Raw genomic sequence first — 21,302 nt, forward strand, 5'->3', positions numbered from 1 at the left:
GGGATTTGTTGCTGACCCCCACAGCATGTGCACACTGCACGTTGGCATGTCTTGGCGAACGCTCCATCAGCAGCATTTTAATTTGTCTTGTCTTTTTTTAGAAAAAAATGAGCAGCGCGGTGGTGAGGCGCCTGGGGATTCCTGAGTGCATCTTACTGGTAACTCAAAGGATCACAAAGTATCCCGTGATATTACAAAGAATATTACAGTATACCAAAGGTAGAGCCTGTTTCTTTTCCTAAGCACGTTTGTTTCCTCTGTATCGTTCTCCAGGACCTTTCCCAGTAAAACTGCCCAACTCAGAATCAGCCAGCCAGCCTGCCCAGTGTTTAGTGCCCAGCACTGCTGTAATTAGAGACCTGGGTTTCATTTCTTCCATCAGGGTTTCAAACCTCAGGCAAGACAGGCCTGAGAGTGCTGCAAAGATACAGCACACAGCCCCTGTAGAAGTGAAGTGCCTTGATATGCTCATCATTACAGCAATCTCTAGCTAATTGGAGTCTATGTATGTTGCTCCACAAAGACTCCTATCTTGTCCACTTTGGATAGTGGCTGCGATACAGGGCCTTGGAGAAGGAGATCTGAGATCTTATTCTTCCTTATTTTGCCATCCCCAAGAGGATTCACACTCTCCCTTTGAACCTTTCTTCCATCCCAGGAATTCTACATTACCATACTTGTAAATACTGTATTCAAAGAATTTGGCCTCGAATATGAATCTTTATGGGTGATTTGTGATCAAGTGGTTATGGGTGATAAATCCTCAGTCAGGGTATTTCTTTGTGTCACACAAGCACCTTACTGATTCTGCATGATCAACCTATCAGGAGCGGCCACAGAATCTTAACGCTTGCGGAGATCAGGGCTTAGGATAGTAGAAACACGTGGGAGTAGCCTGCATAGCACATGCTTGCTATGGTCCTGGTTTCTCTCAGTCTCTCACTTAGCGAGCAAAAAGGCTCAGTTTACAGTTTAATCTCATCTGCTTTCTGCTGGTGCACTCTGTTTAATCTCTGTGGAAGCCTTTTATTAGGTGAGGATGAGGTGTGATTTATCTGTGCCACTCCATTTAAGATACAGTAAACTCCAGAGGTGTTTTTTGTATGATTTCACCCACAAAATCCTCTGGAGAGTGATGTATACGTAATGCTTTCTATTCCAGTTTATCAGCGGGTATGCATCCTACAGATACATCAGCTGACACTGTAGATTAGCCAAGGAATGGCAGAGACTGACCACTGTGTCTGTATAATCATTAATGTTCTGTAATTCATACCTTTCGAAAGTTTTCAAATATTGTGTTTGTTTTTTATTAAAAAAAATTATGTTCAGAAGGGACTACCTTGTTGGCCATTACCTTCCTCATACATAGTCGTATGTCCCATTGGCGTGGTTTATAGAAGTGTGAGCGAGGGTCTCTGGAATGTGAAACAATTTATTTCACAAATGTGTCACTTCATCAAGACCCAAAGAGATGAGAATTTTGCCACTACGAGGGTGGACCATTAATCCAGACCCTTAAAACTTTTATTGCGGCTTTACTGAGTGTTCCTAATAGAAACTGGTGTTCAAAAATGGCTGCACCTGATTTGCTTGCATAAACAGCTGTATGCACATGCATAATGGCTGCATGCCCATTTTTATACATGCAGTCAGGTAGCCATGCACTTGGCAGAGGCTGAAAATGGTCCTTATTTATGTTGTCCTAGTTTGCCATAGCTCATGCAGAGTATATTTCCTGTGGTTCCCCTTTACTGTATAGGCGTCTATTTAAGGTTTGTGACAAACTTTTTATTTCTTCTGAATGAAACTTGTCTTGGGAAGATAGTTAAAAATAGTGCATCCGTGTGCTATAGCGTTTGACGACTCAGAGGTAAAGGAAAGGGGAGACGTAAGAAGTTAGGCTCTGCATACTCACAATACAGGTGAACTGAAACTGAAGTGTCTCTCTCACTCCTTAAGAAAACGAAGTGGAGCATCAAGACTTGACTCAGTCGCTAAACCTGGTTAAAGATGTGATAGCTGCGGTCAATAGCAAAGTCAGCAACTATGAAAAGAAAACGCGTCTTACCGAGATCTACACCCGGACGGACAGCAAGTCCATCATGAGGATGAAGAGCGGCCAGATGTTTGCCAGGGAGGACTTGAGACGTAGGAAGCTCATCCGAGATGGGCCTGTCTCACTGAAAAACACAGCTGGGAGACTGAAAGGTGAGAAAATCCTACAGATCATGCACCCAAAGGATGTACCCTTCTTGTCTCCAGATGATGGCAGGGTTCATCCATCTTGCGACCTGCGACTTCATTCCCTTTCCTTTGGCTTGGTGGGTCCTCTGCCTTTTACACAGGGTTTCTTCTGAAATTGCTGGCCCATTTATTATTCATATTATTCTATTGATTTTTCTGTTTCTAGAAAGGTGCTGTCAAAGTAAAAACCATGAAAAATCCTTCCCTGTGCTCCTGGTAACACCCTAGATTACTGCCACAAATATTTCTGCTATTTCTGTTACTGCTTACCACTGATGCTGCTTATTTATTTACCTTCCAAGCTTTGCCCAGCAAGCTCTAAGTGATGGGTGTGATGGTGAATCCCTTCCTCCCCTCCCCAGGGAAGGAAAACCTCGCTCATTGTCATCCTGGCTCCACTGGCTCCTCAGCAGTCATGGAGCAGCTCATGATAGAACCAACCCAACTCTTCCAGTGGGCACCTCCTTGGGAGTCCTGGGATCCAGACTAAAAGAAAATTGGCCACCAAGAGTAAATTACGAATGAAAGCAGCAGGGCGTAATAGTGCCGTTGCTGGTGTGAACGGTGATGCGCAGTTGTTCACTGAGGGCTTGTAGTGGGAGGGCACCGAAGCTAATTAATTAAGGAATGTGATTAGCCATCTGTATCTCTTGGCCATGTGGATCAGCACAATGCTCTGGTTGCAAGGCAGTAATTCATGTTTATACACTGCGGGTTTATACACATCCATTGGCTCTAGGAAATATGCACACTGAATGTGAAACGCAACCATTGCAGTTCCCAGTTTTGCTGCCTAGGAGCAGCACGACATTTCTATTATTCGAAAGTTCCCCGGAGCTGCTCAGCAGACCCAGCATTGCATTACCTGTTACACTGAAGTAAGTCTCCATTGGGGGCCCGCGCTATTTTACTCTGAAATTTCTGAGCCTGCTGCTCCAAACCATTACTGCTTTTCTGTTTCCCTGATGTCCCTGCAACTGCGGTATTCTCTATTGCATGCACATTACAGATCAGGGGTAGCCAAATGTACTAGCCCCCCGAGCCGCATACGATAATCTTCAGAAGTCCGAGAGCCAAGGCTGCCTGCTGGAGCTCAGGCCTTCTGCCCTGTGGCGGGTGGTGGCGCTAGGGGCTTCTGCCCAGCAAGTGCCTCCCTTGGGACAGAAGTCCTGAGCCCCAGCAGGTGCATTCTGGGGACTGAAGCCCCAAGCCCCCACTCCCTGCAGGACAGAAGCCCCATAAAAGAAGCACATGCTTGTTGCTGGATCTCTTGAACTGATTTTCATTCACTAATGTAAGTAAAAAACTGTTAAGGCATTTAGCCCCCAACTCAGCAAAGCATTGGGCTTAATTGCTTTGCTGAACTGGGACCTGAAATCTTTCAAGTCAACTTTGAGATAGGAATCATGTTAGTCATTCCCTCATTCACAAGCAGAAGCTTGCCAAGAGCTGCCAATGCTGTACTCCACCACCTTCAGAAAGGTTGGTCTTGTTTTCGCTCTCCACCAATATCAGGCATATAATCTTGGTACCTGGGGCTTCAGTGGAGTTTGGCCATTTCTCTTTGGTGTGTGTGGAACAGATATGATGCATGGAAAGTTACCATGTTATGTCTCCAAAGAATGTCTTGATTGCAGAGGTGGAAGTAGAAGGGTTTTTACCAGTGCATCCCTCCATATTCTGTGCCATCGGAGGATAATTTAGATTCCAAATATATGATATGATCTGTTCTGAGGGAAAGTTTAAAGATGGTTTCTAGGTTCCTAGTAGGGCTGTCAAGCAATTAAAAAAATTAATTGCGCTGTTAAACAACAATAGAATACCATTTATTTAAAATATTTTTGGATGTTTATTACATTTTCAAATATATTAATTTCAATTACAACACAAAATACCAAGTGTACAGTGCTCATTTTATATTTTTTATTACAAATAGTTGCACTGTAAAAAACAAAAAAAAGTATTTTTCAGTTCACTTCATATAAGTCCTGTATTGCAATCTCTTTATCATGAAAGTTGAACTTACAAATATAGAATTATGTACAAAAAAAACTGCATTCAAAAATAAAACTATGCAAAACTTTAGAGCCTACAAGTCCACTCAGTCCTACTTCTTGGTCAGCCAGTCACTCAGACAAACAAGGTTGGTTACAATTTGCAGGAGATAATGCTGCCTGCTTCTTGTGTACAATGTCACCTGAAAGTGAGAACAGGCGTTCACATGGCACTATTGTAGCCAGCATTGTAAGATATTTACATGCCAGATGCACTAAAGATTCATATGTCCCTTCATGCTTCAACCACCGTTCCAGAGGACGTGTCCATGCAGATGATGGGTTCTGCTTGATAACGATCTAAAGCAAGGCGGACTGACGCATGTTCATTTTCATCATCTGAGTCAGATGCCACCAGCAGAAGGTTGATTTTCTTTTTTGGTGATTTGGGTTCTGTAGTTTCTGCATCAGAGTGTTGCTCTTTTAAGACTTCTGAAAGCATGCGCTAAACCTCATCCCTCTCAGATTTTGGAAGGCACTTCAGATTCTTAAACATTGGGTCGAGTTCTGTAGCTCTTTTTAGAAATCTCACATTGGTACCTTCTTTGCTTTTTGTCAAACCTGCTGTGGAAGTGTTCTTAAAACTAATGTGCTGAGTCATCATCCGAGACTACTATAACATGAAATTTATGCAGAATATATTTAAAACAGAGCAGGAAACATACAATTCCTCCCCCAAGGAGTACAGTCACAAATTTAATTGACGCATTATTTTTTTAACGAGCATCATCAGCATGGAAGCATGTCCTCTGGAATGGTGGCCGAAGCATGGAAGGGGCATATGAATGTTTAACATATCTGGCATGTAAATACCTTGCAACCTTGCTACAAAAGTACCATGCAAATGTTTGTTCTCACTTTCAGGTGACATTGTAAACAAGAAGCAGACAGTAGTATCTCCCGTCAACGTAAACAAACTTGTTTGTCTTAGCAATTGGCAGAATAAGAAGTAGGACTGAGTGGACTTGTAGGCTCTAAAGTTTTACACTGTTTCCTTTTTGAGTGCAGTGATGTAACCAAAAAAATCTGCATTTGTAAGTTACACTTTCATGATAAAGAGATTGCGCTTCAGTACTTCTATGAGGTGAACTGAAAAATACTATTTCTTTTGTTTATCATTTTTACAGCGCATATATTTGTAATAAAAAATAATATAAAGTGAGCACTGTGCACTTGTATTCTGTGTTGTAATTGAAATCAATATGGAAAATATGGAAAAATATAAAAAATATTTAATAAATTTCAATTGGTGTTTTATTGTTATAAGTGCGATTAATCATAATTAATTTTTTTTAGTTAATCGTGTGAGTTAACTGCAATTAATTGATAGCCCTAGTTCCTAGGAATTTTTGACTGTGGATGGTGGTAAGGCAAATTATTTCTCTTGCTGTTGTAATCGTTGGGTGGACACTAGAGTTTACTTCATTGCCCTTCTCCAGTGCCTAAAAAAACTCAACACCCATAGAAAAGCACTCGGAGACTCAGAATTTAGTCATTGAAGATTTTCAGCAACGATTGCACAAGGTCAACTTCCTGACAATCAAGTCCAGAAGAACAAAAGGAATTAACTTAATTTTTAAGTACCAAGTTTATAAAATGATGAAAAACCCATTATTAATAATAATTACAACTTAATTTCTACAACATTACATGGTTACTTTATAATCCACATGTATTACCTTTACAGTATACATAAAAATAAAGAAAAAAATTACATTTAAACAGGTCAGTCCCCACCGAAGCACAGTGAGAAGAAACTCAGAGTTCCCAAAAGCTTAGGTTGAGTTCACCTGAGTCTCAATTAGTCTTTGATCACCAAATCTATACAGTCCGCTGAGTCAAAACCAACATCTTGCCTCCACTTGCCTGTAGAAATCTTCAGTTGGAATCCATGCAGACTCTTCCTCCTCCTCTGCTGAAATCACTCAGCTAACCAGTTAACTAACCACTCAGTTAAATTTATAGATTTTAAAAAAATCCTGTAAAAAGAAACAAAACTGAGAATAGCAAAATATAAATAACTCTTTCCTCATTATCACATTTAAATAAAAGTTGGGGAATCATACTGGTTGAGACAATTTGAACTAAAACAGTTTGGCTAAAATTAAACAGCATTCAGAGTATACAGCTAAAATAAAATAAATTAGTTTCCCCTCCCATTTTCTTCCCTCTATAATTAACACTGCCAGTGCTTCCCTGCTGGGTGAACAGTAACACTAAGCCGCTGCAAAATGCTTCGGAGTTAGGGAAAAGAGCTGCTTTCTGCTCAGCTCAGCCTGTCCCAACCCACAGAGTGCAGGTAGGGCAGCTGCTTTGCAAAAGGCTAACTACTTGCCCTCATGAAGTCTGAGTCCAGCAACAGGGAACCTATTGAGCAAACCCAAAACTACCACACCCAATTCCAGAAACTTCTGAGTGTGGAGAGCTAATTGTGCATCTGCCTGGCAGCAGTGACCCAGACACAACTCATTCCTACCCACCCCCAATAGATCTCTTAAAGAGATATCTCCCTATTTGGCATGTGGGTTACTTTCATGAGATCTCTCAGTTAGCATAAGTTATATTATGCATTTCCCATAGAAATAATGGCTCCCAGTACCAGAGCCAATAGCTAGTCAGTAGAGATGAGTCAGAAGTTCCAGATGGGAAAGCATCCAAAAGTTTAGAACCTGCTTGTCCTAACTTCTGGGATTTGGAACTGGAGCCAGGAGAAACACAGGAATAGCTTTTCTTGAAGTATTTTGGTCTTTCCTCCTCTGCACCAAAAGCAGAAAGTGCAGCTGGAAATAAAAACAAACCAAAGTAAAACAAATCTTACCTGAACTTTTACAAACCCCCAAAGAGGTTTGGGTTTGGTTTGAGACTTCAGCAAAAGTTTGGTTCGTATTTGATCTGAAAGGGATCTTGTTCTTTCAAAAAGCCTGGAAGGAATTACGCAGGGGATGAGTTAGCTTTTGAGTTTACCTCATCTGTATATCACAAGGCCTCGTAGTGTATTACACAGAAACTCTTTGTGCGGTGGGGCTTGGGTGGGGCATTGCACTCAATACTTACTATGTAATCTTGTGATGTATCATGAGGCAACTTGGAAGGTAGAATGTGTATTTTGGGGAAATATCCTTGCTCTGATTCAGAATTTTATATTCATCCTCTTTGGATTTCTTTCTTTTCTCCTGCTTGAGTCAGATTCTCCCCTCTGAGGCACACTCGTTTGGCTCCTCATGAATTCAGAGAGAGCCATATACATCTGTGGGCAGAGTCAACATTAGCTGCTGAAGAAATTGCCGCTGACAAGTGGTGTTACAAGATAATTTGCACCACTCATGAGAGGAGAGCAATAAAACCAAACAGATATTTTGCTCGAGGATAAAAATATAGATTATCTGAATGAATAGGGTGTATGTTCAGTGAACATCCCTTGCTTCCACTTCCCCAGTCTTCCACGACTCTCGGAGGGCTTGTGGTTTGGAAAAGAACATCCCATCTGACTCCTTCAGTGGTGATTTTACATTGCCCAGAGGAGTCGTTATAGAGATAGAGGCCGTTCTCTTTCCAGGGGCTGAGTATATTGCCTCTGCAATGCTTAACAGTTCCTACTAACTAGGAAGCAAAACACACCAAACAGCAGACTAATCCACCTTCTTGGGGTAGGCTGAATTATCACTCTTATGCTCACCAGGAGCTCTAGAATGCACGACATTGCTAAATAAAAGGTATTGGTAGGCACTAGAACCAGTGACTGACATAGATAGATATTTGGTGATTAAACCTTGGTGTTTTTTCTCTGTTGTAGAGGTCCAGGCTGTCCTCCTCTCAGATATGCTGATATTCCTTCAGGAAAAAGACCAGAAGTATGTCTTTGCCTCATTGGTAAGGCTTTGGTGTTTTCTCTTCCTTTCTTTTACATAGATGATCCTTGGTATGAATTTAACAATGAAAGCATGTCACTGCCTGCTACATTCCTTAGGTTTTTATTGGACAGATCACTTTGCATGTAACAGTTTTGTTTCCTTAGCAGACTCCATTATTTTCTATTGAAAACGTGTCTTAATTTCTCCCCCTCCTACTCAGTGATTTCTACAGTGATTTTGAACATTTGGTAATTGGCTCTGAAAATAAGCCTGTCATTGGATACATTTATTCTTCATCAGCCTGTGCAAATCCTGCTCACTTAGGAGGGAAGAACGTGAACTGTGTACAAATGAATCACAGCAGAAAAAACAGACCTAATAAATCAGTCTAAAAAGCAAAAAGCACAGGAACAAAACCCTACTGCTGCAATAAAGTTCGAGAAGCTCACAAAGCAGCATGCTATAGGAATATATTTGTCATGGACCAGTTCATGTCAACAAAAACAGGAGCTTTCGGAGAAAGTCCTAGATGAAATAGACAGGCGATGAGACATGCTGACCTGATGGAAAAAAAGGTGCCAGTGCCCCAAAACCAGTGAATAGCTACGGGTCTGGCAGGGATGCATCTTTCATGCATGCTTCAAAGAGGAGACTTTCTCTGTTCCTCTTGTTCTTCCCATTCACTGAGCCACATTTCCAACCCCCCTGCTGCCAGCGCAGGGCATTTCTTAGCTCTTCAGCTGGCTGTGGTGCACACAAGGGTCATGCTGGCAAACCTCTGCTAAAGCATACCCCCTCCCCCCCAAAAAAAACCCTGTGATTCTGTAAAGACCACAAATGAGCCCATTGGACTATGCATGCCACAGTGGGAAGAGAAGCTTTCAATGGTAACAGAGATTACACAGAGATATTACAGTGACCCTAACAGCTCATTGCACATAATCTTCCGTGGAATCCTTGATGCAACAGTCTCATAAAAACTTCCGTAGCGGGAGTCGGCTTTAAGCTACAGAGAACAGGAAGGATTTTGGTGCAATGTGAAGAGAGGATGTGATGCAAGGAGTCTGAGGGAGGGAGAGCAAAGGCAGTGGTAGTGAAACAGGGACCAGCAAGCCATACAGAGAGTGGTGATGTGGGATAAAGAGTCCAGGAATAGAGAGCACAGACAGCAGGATGTGAGATCAGAGCAAGTTCTCGGAGAGTCTGGAAAACCACAAAGGCAAAGGTATCCAGGGACAGTTGAGGGCAGTTCTTCCTGTATGGTCAGAGGAAGGTGATACCAGCATTCTGGGCTCAGTGAAATAAATTACTCTCAGAATATACATGTTGGGTGAGGCTAGCACTTCTTTTGGCCTGTAGTTGCTAAAGGTGCTCACAAGTAGGAAGGAGGTGTGACTGCAGATAGTAGGAGCTTTTGAGAAGTTTTTGCCAGCCTAAAGCTCTGGTGCTTTTTGTCTGTCTTCTCACCAATCTTTTCTCATCTGAAGGACCAGAGATCCACTGTAATCTCTCTGAAGAAACTGATTGTACGAGAAGTGGCCCATGAGGAAAAGGGTTTATTCCTAATTACCACCGTAGTGAAAGATCCAGAGATGGTAGAAGTCCATGCCAGCTCCAAGGAGGAACGCAATAGCTGGATACAAATAATTCAGGACACAATTAACACCATGTAAGTTAACACGCTATTTGTGTGGTTTAGATGTTTCTTACATGCTTTGTTGTGGTAGTAATTGAGGTGTATCTCTCATGCAGGGACAAAGACGAAGATGAAGGAATCCCTAGTGAATCTGAACTGGAAAAGAGAGTGTTGGACACCAAAGCCAGAGAATTAAAAGGTAAGGCTGCTGGGGCTCAGAGAATCGTTGGGTGAAGTTTTGCAAACCTAATGTTGAGTTTTGTGAAACTTTTCCATTCCTGAGTTTAACCATGGTTTTTCAGGGAAGATAGAAACCTGAACTTTGCAAACAATTAAAATCCTTGTGTGAAAGTCAGTCTGTTGTGGGTTGTAAGGCTGCCAGGGGCCAGTACCGTGGAAAGCTCTGAATCTCCAAAGTTTCAAATTCTGGTCCAAATCTAGAACCCCCAGTTTTCAGTTGGGCTTGAAAGTTGACAGAAAGAGTTCTCCCCTCCTCATTGGGACTAAAACAGAGCTGAAGCCGAAGTGAAACAACGACGTGTCCTTCCGAACAGGGAGATGACTTCCCATGGGGTGATGGCCTCCACTGGTGCCTTCAGAAAAGGCTCTTATAACTCTGATGCAGCACATGTGAGGCACAGGCAGATAGTTGATATGTCAGGTACTCGGCTTCTCTTTTGCCTCTATTAGTCAATAGTTCTCGTTCTTTTCAGGTGCCAGTGGCTTTCAGCTGTGAAGAAAATGAATTTTGTGGCTTAGGCCAGCATGGTCTAGGAGTGGCAAGATATTTGGGAAAGGATTAGGGTTCAGGTCCCCGTCTCTCAGCCCCTAGGTGTACAAGCAGCTGAGAGAGCTGCTGTTGTAATACCCACCAGCCAGGGCTTGGAGCTACAGAGCCCTCCTCACTAGAGGGATTGACCCAACATGCAGGGTGTTTTGGTTGTGGAAGGAGGAGTAAAGGGTGAAGAAATGTACCGATTCAGTACTGTTTCCTCTGCTGCATCATTGGTCGAGCAGATAATATGTGGCTTTGCAAGTATCGCTAGCGCAGTTACTTCACTGCACTGTAAAAGCGAAGGTGGGAGCATTGTCACAGGATAGCTGTTTCCTGCTAACAGATAAATACTGTCCCCAGGATGAGATGTGTCGTTTTGAAGCAGGCGCCTTCTGGGACAGAGCTCTGCTGTGCTGACTTTACTTCTGAGACACCAAATGGTCAACGTAGCTGCAGAAATTCTGTTTGCTGGCTGTAGTTGCAGCACAGGTGCAGGGGTGTGTATTTAAATGCAAAGTAAAAAAGCCAACAAGCAGGGCAGAGAGCACAAGAGTGCCCAATCCTGGATTAATGCAGGTACCGCGGCATGGCTGGCAAGTTACTCCTGCCTACGAGTAGAAGTGAGGCCAAAGAAACGAGTGCAAAGCATAGTGCCCTGGTACCACAAAGAGGAGGACTGTGCCTAGTGCCTACCTATGTTTTCACCTCAAGTAGCCTCCCCTCAGGTCTGAGATGTAAAAAAGGTCTAAAGCCAAGTGAATACAATCCCCTGGGAAGTGCAGTGATCCTCTAGGACTGTTATCCTGCAATGTTTGCACCATTGTGTGTATGAGTTTATATTGAAAACTGAGCATTGAGCAACCTGCATACTAGGAATGCAATACTGCTGAGAACCCCAGCTCTCTGGGGGTTCTGAACTGGTTCATTGTGGGCATTAGCCCAAAACAGTTTAGAATTTGTTATTTTTTTACTGGTGATTGACTCTGGTATTTGCTGCTTAGAGTAACTATGGTCACACTGTGTCTAAACCTAGATGGTGTGAAATGAGGTTATGACCTCCGAAGTCTCTCAAATGCATCTGTGAGAGTGACACCTCATCGATCTGCGTTAGTTTCATGTCTCCCAACTTCATTTGGAGAAACAAAGTTTGACTCCATGGGGACTGCTCCTTGTGAGAGCATATACCTAGGCTTGGAAGGATTAGTTTTTTATTGGTAAATGTTAGTAAATGTCAATTTCACTGTACACACACCAAAAAAATTGTCCATCAATAAAAATCTAAAACTGCAGATAGCTGAAGTAAGAAAAGTGTTGCTTGAGAACTTAGTTTGATTTGAAGATATTTACTTTGTATATTTTCGACATGTGATGTTGACAATTTGTGTTTTAATGGTTATAAAGCGCCAACTTTTTTAATCTCATCATCTACCATCATTAAATAATTCTCTGACACTCCCTATTGTCTGACACCTCCCCTCTGCTGCCCAGTAACTTCCTGCAACAGTGAAAATTTAAATCAATAAAAATGGGAAAAGCCCTCATTTCCTGCAACGGTATACATTTAAATAGATGAAAATTGGGGGGAACAAGCTTAAAAATAAATGTTGATATTATCCATCAAAATTATAAAAAAAAAATCAATGTCTGCCAAGCCTGCTTATAGACTCTGTATACACTCCAGTATCCTGGGACCAACGTGGCTGTGACAACACTGAAAGGCCTAAATGTAGCCATTCAGATTGTAAGCAGCACACAATTCCTGCTGTTCTTTGATTTACCACATGATGGGGCCCATGTCACAGGGATTATTCGGTTTCCTTAGGGTAGCATTGTTTTTCTGTTTTAAATTTCTGTTCCCCTGTTCACCCACAGAACAGCTTCAGCAGAAAGATCAGCAGATCCTAGCGCTGCTGGAGGAAAAGGAGAAGATTTTCCGGGATATCACTGACTGTAGCATGCAAGAGGATGGCTCGGTCTCCAGAGTGCTGTTCAGGTCCAGTACAGAGGAGGCACAAAAAGGGGAGACCATTATGAAAAGTGCAATAAACGAGGGTAAGCAAACCAAATGGTCCCATTAATTACAGTGTCCAAAACAGCCATGTGGTGTTGAATTCATGAGTGCTCAAATGCCACCTTCAGGAGAATGACCCTTCTCTGATAATGAATAAACAGTAATAATAATATTGAACATAAGTAAAGACACAGTCCCATCCTCAGAGAGTAAAGCATGTGAGACGGACAAGGCTCACCAATTCAGGAAAGGAAGGGGATGATGATGATCGGTGAGAAGAAAGCAGTAGAGGTACCTGGGAGTCTTCATGCTGCTAATCCAGCACAGGGGGAGCCAGCCCTGCACAGAGTTTGAGCTGTGTCAGGGCAGTGCAAAAATGAACTTTCATCCCGTTGCCCACCACACACTGCTCTGTGTTCTGTGCAACTCAGTTACACCCCCGGATCTGGTCCTTTGTTTGAAACCAGGGCCATGCTATCTTTGGTTACACTCCCCTCCGGCCACATAATGGAAAATGACGGCTAGGCTAACCGGATTTCCATACCCCAGCAAGAGTTTATGGGTCTGGTATCCACAAGAGGCACTTGAGTCTTTTGGAAAATCCACAAGTAGATGTAGCCTCATTTTCCCTTGGTAAATTACACAGCAGGCTGAAGTTAGAAATCCTGCCTTTGTGCAGGAATGTACCAAGAACATTTGCCAAGGGGGAAGAGGGTGATGGGAAGCACATGTAAGACTCAGTGTGTTGGAGTTATGGCCTGACATACCATTATATTTTTGCAGGTGGAGCACCTGCACCTCTCTTATTGCATCATGGTCTTCTATAAATCCATTACATCTTTATACAAACAAGTGTGTGCATTTTACTGACCTGACACCTCTAAGCCAGAATTAAAAACACACTAGTCAGTAAATACTGAGGATGTTTTTTAATGGACCTTTTTTTTCCTGTGGCTTTTTATCCTTTCAGTTGAATATTTGCAAAGCTTGATCAGTAGGAGTCTAGGGAGTGCACTTGGGGCTGCTGACCTGCTGCCAAACTCTGAGCAAGAAGGGGGAGTTGGCCCCATCTCCCTTCCTAGAAGAGCAGAAACTTTTGGAGGATTTGACAGTCATCAGATGAATGCATCCAAGTGTAAGTATTTCTGTGCATTGTGCATGCATGTATGTATGTATTAATAATACCTTATAGCTGGTTGGCAGCTACCTGACAAGGAACTCACAGTACTTATATAACTAAATGAATTTAGCTTCCCAACCCTCCCCGTGAGATTGGTAAATATCCCTGTACCCATTTGACAGATGGGGAAGGTGCAGCATATAATTGTGGAATGACTTTGTCCCAGGTTCCTGAAGGTCTGTGACTGAGCAGGGAATAGATGCCAGCTCTCCTGACTTCTAGTCCTGTGCTTTCCTCTCAAACCATCTTCCCTTCTTTACACACAAAGTACTTGTACGCTTTTGCCTTACTTATGTATTTGTTTCTTTCACTTCCGCTTCAGTGCTTCTATATCTGCAGCCCTCTTCCTTCCTCTCCAGTGGGCTAGCACCTCCCAGCCTGAGAGCAAACTGAGGTCCTAGCTGCGGTCTAACACCACCTTTCCTTCTCCCTCCCTGCGCTCTCAACACACACGTGAACCAAACGCAATCGAGCATGTCAACCCCGCGGTGAATTTAGTCTCCCACAGCCGAACGAATGAGTATTTAGTTTGGCAGCACAGTTCACTGCTTCCCAACTCGCTGTTTGTCTACAGCAGGCTCCAGAGATTTCTATAGCCCCCAGAACTCAGCCCTGTTGTGCTCTCTCCTACCCTCCCACTCCAACTGTGGTAAGCTGTGCTATGCTAGCATCGCTGTGTCAGCACCGGGCTCCTCCACCCCCTTTCCAGCCTTGCTGTTTCTGCACTACAGGGTAAACTTAAGCACCAAACAATCTGCTGTGTGCCATATGTAAGAGTTTCTTAGCCATTGGAAGGCCGCAAAGTTCCCAGCACGTCCTGTCCTACCAATGGAAAATGCATTGGCTCAGGGAACCTTAGGGATTTTGTTTAGATTGCACTTTCTTGCTTTTTAGTGCAGCAATACTTTGGACAGCCTCCGGCTGGACTGCTGAGATTTCACTGCTTAGCCCACCCTTTACCTTGCCTGGGCTTCTGCAGAGATATGCTCATGTGAATCAGATAGTGAGAGATCTTGAAGAGGCTTTGGGAGGAGACTGTAGGGTCTACTGGATAAGGCGCATGTCTGGGTGTCAGGAAACCTGGGTTCTATTCCCAACTCTGCCACTCACTCTCTGTGTGACCTTGGGCAAGCCTCATAACCTTATTTCCCTATCTGTAAAATAGTAGTAAATGATCCTTTACCCATCTACATGGAGGAGAGTGGCAGGTTCTAGGACGCTCCAAAGGAATGAAAGGATTGCTGGGATAGATAGCATAGGCTGCGGTTTAGGGTTGGTTATTGTTTGTTTGAGTTACCAGTAAAGCCAGACTCCAGGAAGGGGCTACGGTTGGGCTGCATGTGGTGTGCTGTAGACTGTTTGAAGCAGGGTTGGATGCTTATACCATGTTGGTAAAGCACCTTGAAATCAATGGAAGAAAACTACTAGAAGGGTGCCATGGGCACAGGTGGGTCTTTTCACATGGTATGTCTCAGTTGGAAGCACTCTTGTGAGCTGTCCAGCTGGAAATTAAAGATCCCAGTGGATAAATCGAGTGTCCTGATCAAAATTCCAGGGTTCTAATGTGCAAGGCTGTGGGTGAGCTACTAGCATAGTATACTTTGCACACGTATACTGCACTACTAGTGTCTGAGTCCTCCAAGTCCAGTTTGCATGGGTGGCATTGAAACACAGCTTGATGTAGTAAGATCTGACTTGATAGTTGTTTTAAAACATGTAGTGTGAGTGACAACTTGTCTTGGAGACCAGACCAAATGTGCTAGTGAACTGGAAACAGTTTATGGAATTGAGAGATTTCTAACAGATGACCCTGAAGTCAGCTTGCTAAATTTTCAGCATATTATTTTAAACCAAAGCTGGTCTCTAGCCTATGTTCTTCTCCACTCTCTGTCATCAGTGGTTGATATTTATTGGTACAAATAGGAAGCAAACATACATATGTGAAGAGCATGGCTCAGTGGCGTGCATCCACTTTTCAAGTCCTTTTTTCCCATTTTGCAATTGCTAATGACTGAGGATTTTATCTGGGGTTTGAAAAAATCAATGACCTGTGCCAACCTGATGTGTTTCTTTTAGGTGGAGAGAAAGATGAAGGTGATGATGCTCAGGATCTCCGGAGAACGGAATCAGACAGCATTTTGAAGAAGGTACTATTGTTGTGTGTGTGTCAAACGTCATCCATGGGCCTTTGACACTTTTAACACTTGAATTGTAACTTCTTTTTAAATCAAAAAGCATATATTTCCGGACATACTAGAACAAGTTAAAACTCACCCCACTGGGGAAAAAAAATGGGGCACATGCTCAAAACCAATGTTACGCTAACTAAAATTTCCTCTTTAAAACAATTTTACTGGGTAATAGACTCTTCCGTGGCACTGGTTATCTGCCATCTGTCTGCAAATCAAGTAAAACACGTCTAATTATGCATCATTATTGAAATACCAAGGCCAAACATAACCTCACACCCATTCTCGCTGTGGATGAATTTATCAAATCACTACAAAATGATCGCTAATTAACATTTGATTTTATGATTTTTCACTTACTACAAACTACATGAGTTCTGCCCTTCCAAAAAGGAAAACAGGAGTGTGTGTCTATTATTAATCCTACTTAGAAAGACACTTCCTGTGATTTCTCATTTGCCTTTTTATTAAATCTGTGTTCTTTTTACAGGGGGGAAATGCTAATTTGATGTTCGTGTTGAAAAGAAACAACGAGGTGAGAACAATCTCCCTGGCTTAACTGTGTGGGTTTTTTCCCCCTTCAATTTAGGTACCAAGTGTTTCAATAGGTGAGACTAAAGTGTAACAAGCCATTGTGTTATGTGTGCTTTTAGGCTTGGATGCTCAGACTAAGGATTTGCTGACTGGCATCTAATTGCCAGCCGTAGGATACACGTTGATTATAGACATCAAGGTTTAATTACAATTAGAAAGCATGTGACTCTATTTACCATGCATCTGCGGATAGAATGAGTATAATTGTATGATGCAGGTGCAGTGAGTTGGGGCAATTAGGTTTCTATTCTCCCTTTGATACGCTTCGGTAACTCCCAATTAACTCTAATGGCAGCTAAGTATCACAGTGAGCAAAGGTTCCCTTAATAACATTTATTACACAAGTATTGGAAATACTGCAGTTTTTGTCAATTGAATTTTTGTATTAAACGAGTCATTACAGTATGTTCAGCAGGATTGAAAGACGCACTTAGCCAGTGTTTTGAGATACGGGAAGTCACCCAGAGCATCACATTCTGTTGGCACCATACCAGTATATGATACTGGAGCACTTGCCTTTAAGGACTGTATTTTCAAAGGGCCTCCAATAATATTCATGCGGCATTTGTGTGCCCGATATTTTGCAGAGTCTCCCTGCACCATAAATGCAGGGGTTTGCATTTGTGCACAAACATGACAGGCGCACATTCTGGGCCATTTTATGATTTTTACCCCAACAGTTGTTTCCCTGTAAATTTGAAAATATGGTCAGCTCATTCCAGTTCCTTTCCCTCCCAGTATCATTCCCCTAGCTTCATTAGCTCTTCAACCTGTTGATACAGCAGGAAATAGTTTAAACCAGGGATCAGCAACCTTTGGCCCGCGGCCCAGCAGGGAAACCCCTGACGAGACAAGACGGTTTGTTTACCTGCGGCGTCCGCAGGTTTGGCCGATCACAGCTCCCACTGGCGTCGGTTCGCCGTCCCAGGCCAATGGGGGCTGCGGGAAGAGCGGCCAGCACATCCCTCGGCCCGCGCCACTTCCCACAGCCCCCATTGGCCTGGGACGGTGAACCGTGACCAGTGGGAACTGCGATCGGCCGAACCTGTGGATGCTGCAGGTAAAGAAACGGGCCCAGCCCGCCAGCGGATTTCCCTGATGGGCCGCCTGCCAAAGGTTGCCCATCCCTGGTTTAAAGAAACAACCTGCAAATTCCTGTGAGGTATCAAAATCCCATGGTTCTGTGCATGATTCACGCAGCTTGTTGTGAGAGTATGTGCACGCCAGATGCCACGGTCAGGTTCTTTCAATGACTGGTCGCTGCACTGATCGCTGAGGAAGGCCAGGGTGAGATTATCTTCGATGTCTCTGAGATGCCCGAGAGAAATGGATGGCTAAATAGATACCTGTGACCCGTACGTGTGTTTGGGATAAGTAAGTACAGAGAAAAGAGCATGGGAGGAGTCAGGGGAAGTAGAAGGATGTCTGTGGTTTTAAATAAAATGGCATGGCTTTGGAAGCCTCATTGCTAAGGCTAGGATTTAACCAGGGGTATTTTTTGTAAAAGTCATGGACAAGTCATCGGCAAGAAACACAAAATCACCGCCCGTGACCTGACCATGACTTATACCATAAATATCCCTGATTAAGTCTTTGGAAAAGACCAGCTGCCAGGAGGTTGGAGAGAGTCCTGTGGGGCCCGCTGCCAGGTGGGGAGAACCCCAGGGGGCCAGCAGCTGCTCCGGATGCCCCGGGAGCGCTGCTCAGGTGGTCCCCTGGGCAGCCGCATCTGCCGCTGCTTGGGCGGTCCCTGGGGCCAGAGCAGTGGCTGGCCCTGGGGCCACTCCAGCAGCAGCTGGCTGCAGAGTTGCTCCAGCAGCAGCTGGTGTGGCTGTCCCCAGGGCTGCCTGAGCCACTAGGCACGGGGCCAGCTGCTTGGGTGGCCCTGGGGTCAGCCATACTGGCCACTGCAGAAGTCACAGGAAGTGATGGAATCAGTGACTTCCGCGACCTCCATGACAAACACAGAGCCCTACTCATTGGTAGAGTTATAATGTAAAAGACAAGGGCTTTGCCTGTGGTCAGACAGTAAGGTGAAGTATAACAGCAACACTCTTGTGCTTTTGTTTCCTTGCAGCATGTTCTCCAAAGCATTACGTACCTCCACAACCTGCTCAGCTCTTTGCAGGTAGGTTAGTCGTAAACATAGTACACAAGTGGCGTCCCAAGTTTGGGAAACATTGCTCTAGGTTAACAATGATTAATTAACCCTCCCCCACCCCACCCCCTGTACTACAATTACAAGGTGCCTCATTATGTTAGAGTTACTGCACGTCTGTGTATTCAGTGAGGAGAGGCACAACACTGACTTTGTCCTTGCCTCTTCCCTCAGGGAATAGTGTTGCAGCAGGATACTTATATTGAGGATCAGAAGCTGGTTCTCAGTGAGAGAGCGCTGACACGGAGCTCCTCCCGGCCAAACTCCTTGATCGAGCAGGAGAAACAGCGGAGCCTGGAGAAGCAGCGCCAGGAGCTGGCCAACTTGCAGAAGCAGCAGGCCCAGCACCAGGAGGAGAAGCGGAGGAGAGAGAAGGAGTGGGAGGCCCGGGAGAAGGAGCTGACAGAGCGGGAGGTGCGGTTGGCCCAGCGAGAGGAACAGGCACAGAAGGGGCACCAGGATCTGGAAAGGGAGAGGGAAGAGCTGAAGCTGAGGAAAGAAGCCTACCAACTGGATCTGGAGCGGCTGCGAGCAGCACAGAAACAACTGGACAGGGAGAAGGAGCAGCTCAAGAGAGATGTGGAGCGATTACCCCCAGTGCAGATGGAGCCTGACCTCAGACAGGTAATCACTCTGTTCCCAGTTGAGTTCTCAGGCAGGGCATGTGGCTGGGGTGACAAGATGTCTCCTAAAAGAGATGAACTAGTTGAGTCACAATTGATGGGCTCAGTACTGGAATTACCAGGGGAGGTTCTGTGGGGCGTGTGATGCAGGAGGTCAGACTAGATGTGAAACCTAGAAGCTGTGACGCTGATATGTGGGGCCTGATTTCTACCAGTGGCATCTCTTTTTGCACCTGATGTTTGGGGCTATGTTTTGCCTGTTATGTCTCAGAAGGCTGCAGGGTGAGACATCTGGCAAAAGACGTTCCTCAGAGTGTTGTGGAATCAAGATTCCTAGCAGGTCCTGCTGGGTATGTGAAATTATAGTGTCTCTTTTGTCTTTCTAGTGGGGCTCATCTGTGAATGAATCTGTGTTTGGCCAGCTTGTTTTGAGACGTTCCTCACTGGTCTGATAGCACATGGCAGGGAAGAGCATATACAGGGATGCTGAGGGGGAAATCACTGGTGCATTTCACTTCGGCGTTTTCACACCGTTTTTGTTCACCTGTGAGGAACGTACAGACAAGCACAGATTGGTTCCATATGCAGTCAGTCCGTTAGTCTGGGACAAACTGTTGGGCTGACCACACCCCTCAGCATTCACAGAAGCAGCTTGGTGGTGACAAGTTTGGTGCTGATCAGCTCCCCCAATATAAGCCGTGTGACTACATTGCTAGGCCTTAGTATTTATATATGTGAACTAGCACCCAAAAGTGTGGTTTCCCTATCTCCCCCCCCCTCCCCTCCCCGTGGTCAATTATTTATGCAATGTTACTAATTTAGTCATTTTCCAACACCCTCTTCCCCCCCCCCCCCGAAATTCTAACACTCCCTCTAATTTCAGTTCCCGGGGGAAACATGGTGCCTAACAGACAGCTAGCTGGCTGTGTCCCTGCTCTCAAGACTCACGGTCTAGCATATAGACACGACAGAGCAAGCGAGGGTGGGAACAGAGCAGACAGAGCTGTACAGGGTTGCGGCTCCATGCAGGGACCGCGCACACTTCTTAGTGAGCTGGGGTTTATTTTCTGTTCGAAGTTGTAGTTAGTTCTGCTGCAAAGAAGGGAACTAAATCGTCCGAAGGGGTCTGGAGGAGGGAAAGATTGCCTAGTTCATATTACGCGCAGAACTCTGATTTCAGGCCTGGAGAAGATCTTTAATTAAGACACAGAATTAATTCCATAACAAAATGTAATTTGTTTTGGGCTGAAGCAGAAGTGGTGTCATGTGTTCAGGGAGTGGAAACAGCACCATGTGACTTGACTTAGACCAATCATTTATCTCCAACAGTAAATTCTGAATAGCAGGTAATCAGAGGAATACTTGCTACCCCCAGTTTCGTGAGCAGCCCAGAGACTGACATTTCTTCATGCAATTTTGAATAATGAACAAGGCCCTATGAATTATGATCTATTTGAGAGCAGATAAACATGCCACGTTCTGCAAAGAAGTTGTATGCATTATTACGTAGATCTAACTTACTTGCAGGAAGCTCAGATAATCTGGCCAGGGGTGCTATAGGAACACCTGAGAGAAAACACTGCTGAAGACCAGTAAGATGCCAGGGTCATCAAAAGAAAGCAACTTCTTGGAGGCACGCATCATCCACAACGTGTCAAAGCTATTAATAGGGACTTTTGATGGAGCATGTAGGGATAGGAATTCATGTCTTAAACCCCCCACCCCCTTTTACATACATTGGGTTCAGTTATGTTGCTGGAGGACACATTAGAAAAGCAGTACAATATTTTGCCTTGTCTTTTATACCTAGGAAGATTCCATTTGTTGTCATGCATCAGTACATCCTACAACGTTCTCTTCCCTAGGAATCTCCCATGGCTTCTACCACCATCTGCATCTGGGAGGGGGAAGGAGCCTGGGTTTCCTAGATTTTTAAAGAGGACTTGTCCATAGGTGGTTGTGCCACCATCTGTATCTGAAAAGG

General features: G+C 44.2%; 1 protein-coding gene across 2 annotated transcripts in view; it reads left to right on the plus strand.

The window, feature by feature from the left end:
- AKAP13 (A-kinase anchoring protein 13) overlaps positions 1-21,302 on the plus strand; it is a 123,163-nt gene that overhangs the window by 94,403 nt on the left and 7,458 nt on the right. For both annotated transcript variants that reach the window (XM_044978947.1, XM_044978946.1), the window contains exons 21-31: positions 102-219; positions 1,963-2,211; positions 8,095-8,171; positions 9,640-9,821; positions 9,905-9,987; positions 12,436-12,615; positions 13,545-13,709; positions 15,831-15,901; positions 16,434-16,478; positions 18,615-18,665; positions 18,870-19,319. In XM_044978947.1, the coding sequence (XP_044834882.1) occupies positions 102-219; positions 1,963-2,211; positions 8,095-8,171; positions 9,640-9,821; positions 9,905-9,987; positions 12,436-12,615; positions 13,545-13,709; positions 15,831-15,901; positions 16,434-16,478; positions 18,615-18,665; positions 18,870-19,319 (1,671 nt within the window). The remainder of the gene's footprint in view (positions 1-101; positions 220-1,962; positions 2,212-8,094; positions 8,172-9,639; positions 9,822-9,904; positions 9,988-12,435; positions 12,616-13,544; positions 13,710-15,830; positions 15,902-16,433; positions 16,479-18,614; positions 18,666-18,869; positions 19,320-21,302) is intronic.

The sequence above is a fragment of the Mauremys mutica genome, chromosome 11 (genome assembly GCF_020497125.1).
Source record: "Mauremys mutica isolate MM-2020 ecotype Southern chromosome 11, ASM2049712v1, whole genome shotgun sequence".
NCBI classification, from domain to species: Eukaryota; Metazoa; Chordata; order Testudines; family Geoemydidae; genus Mauremys; species Mauremys mutica.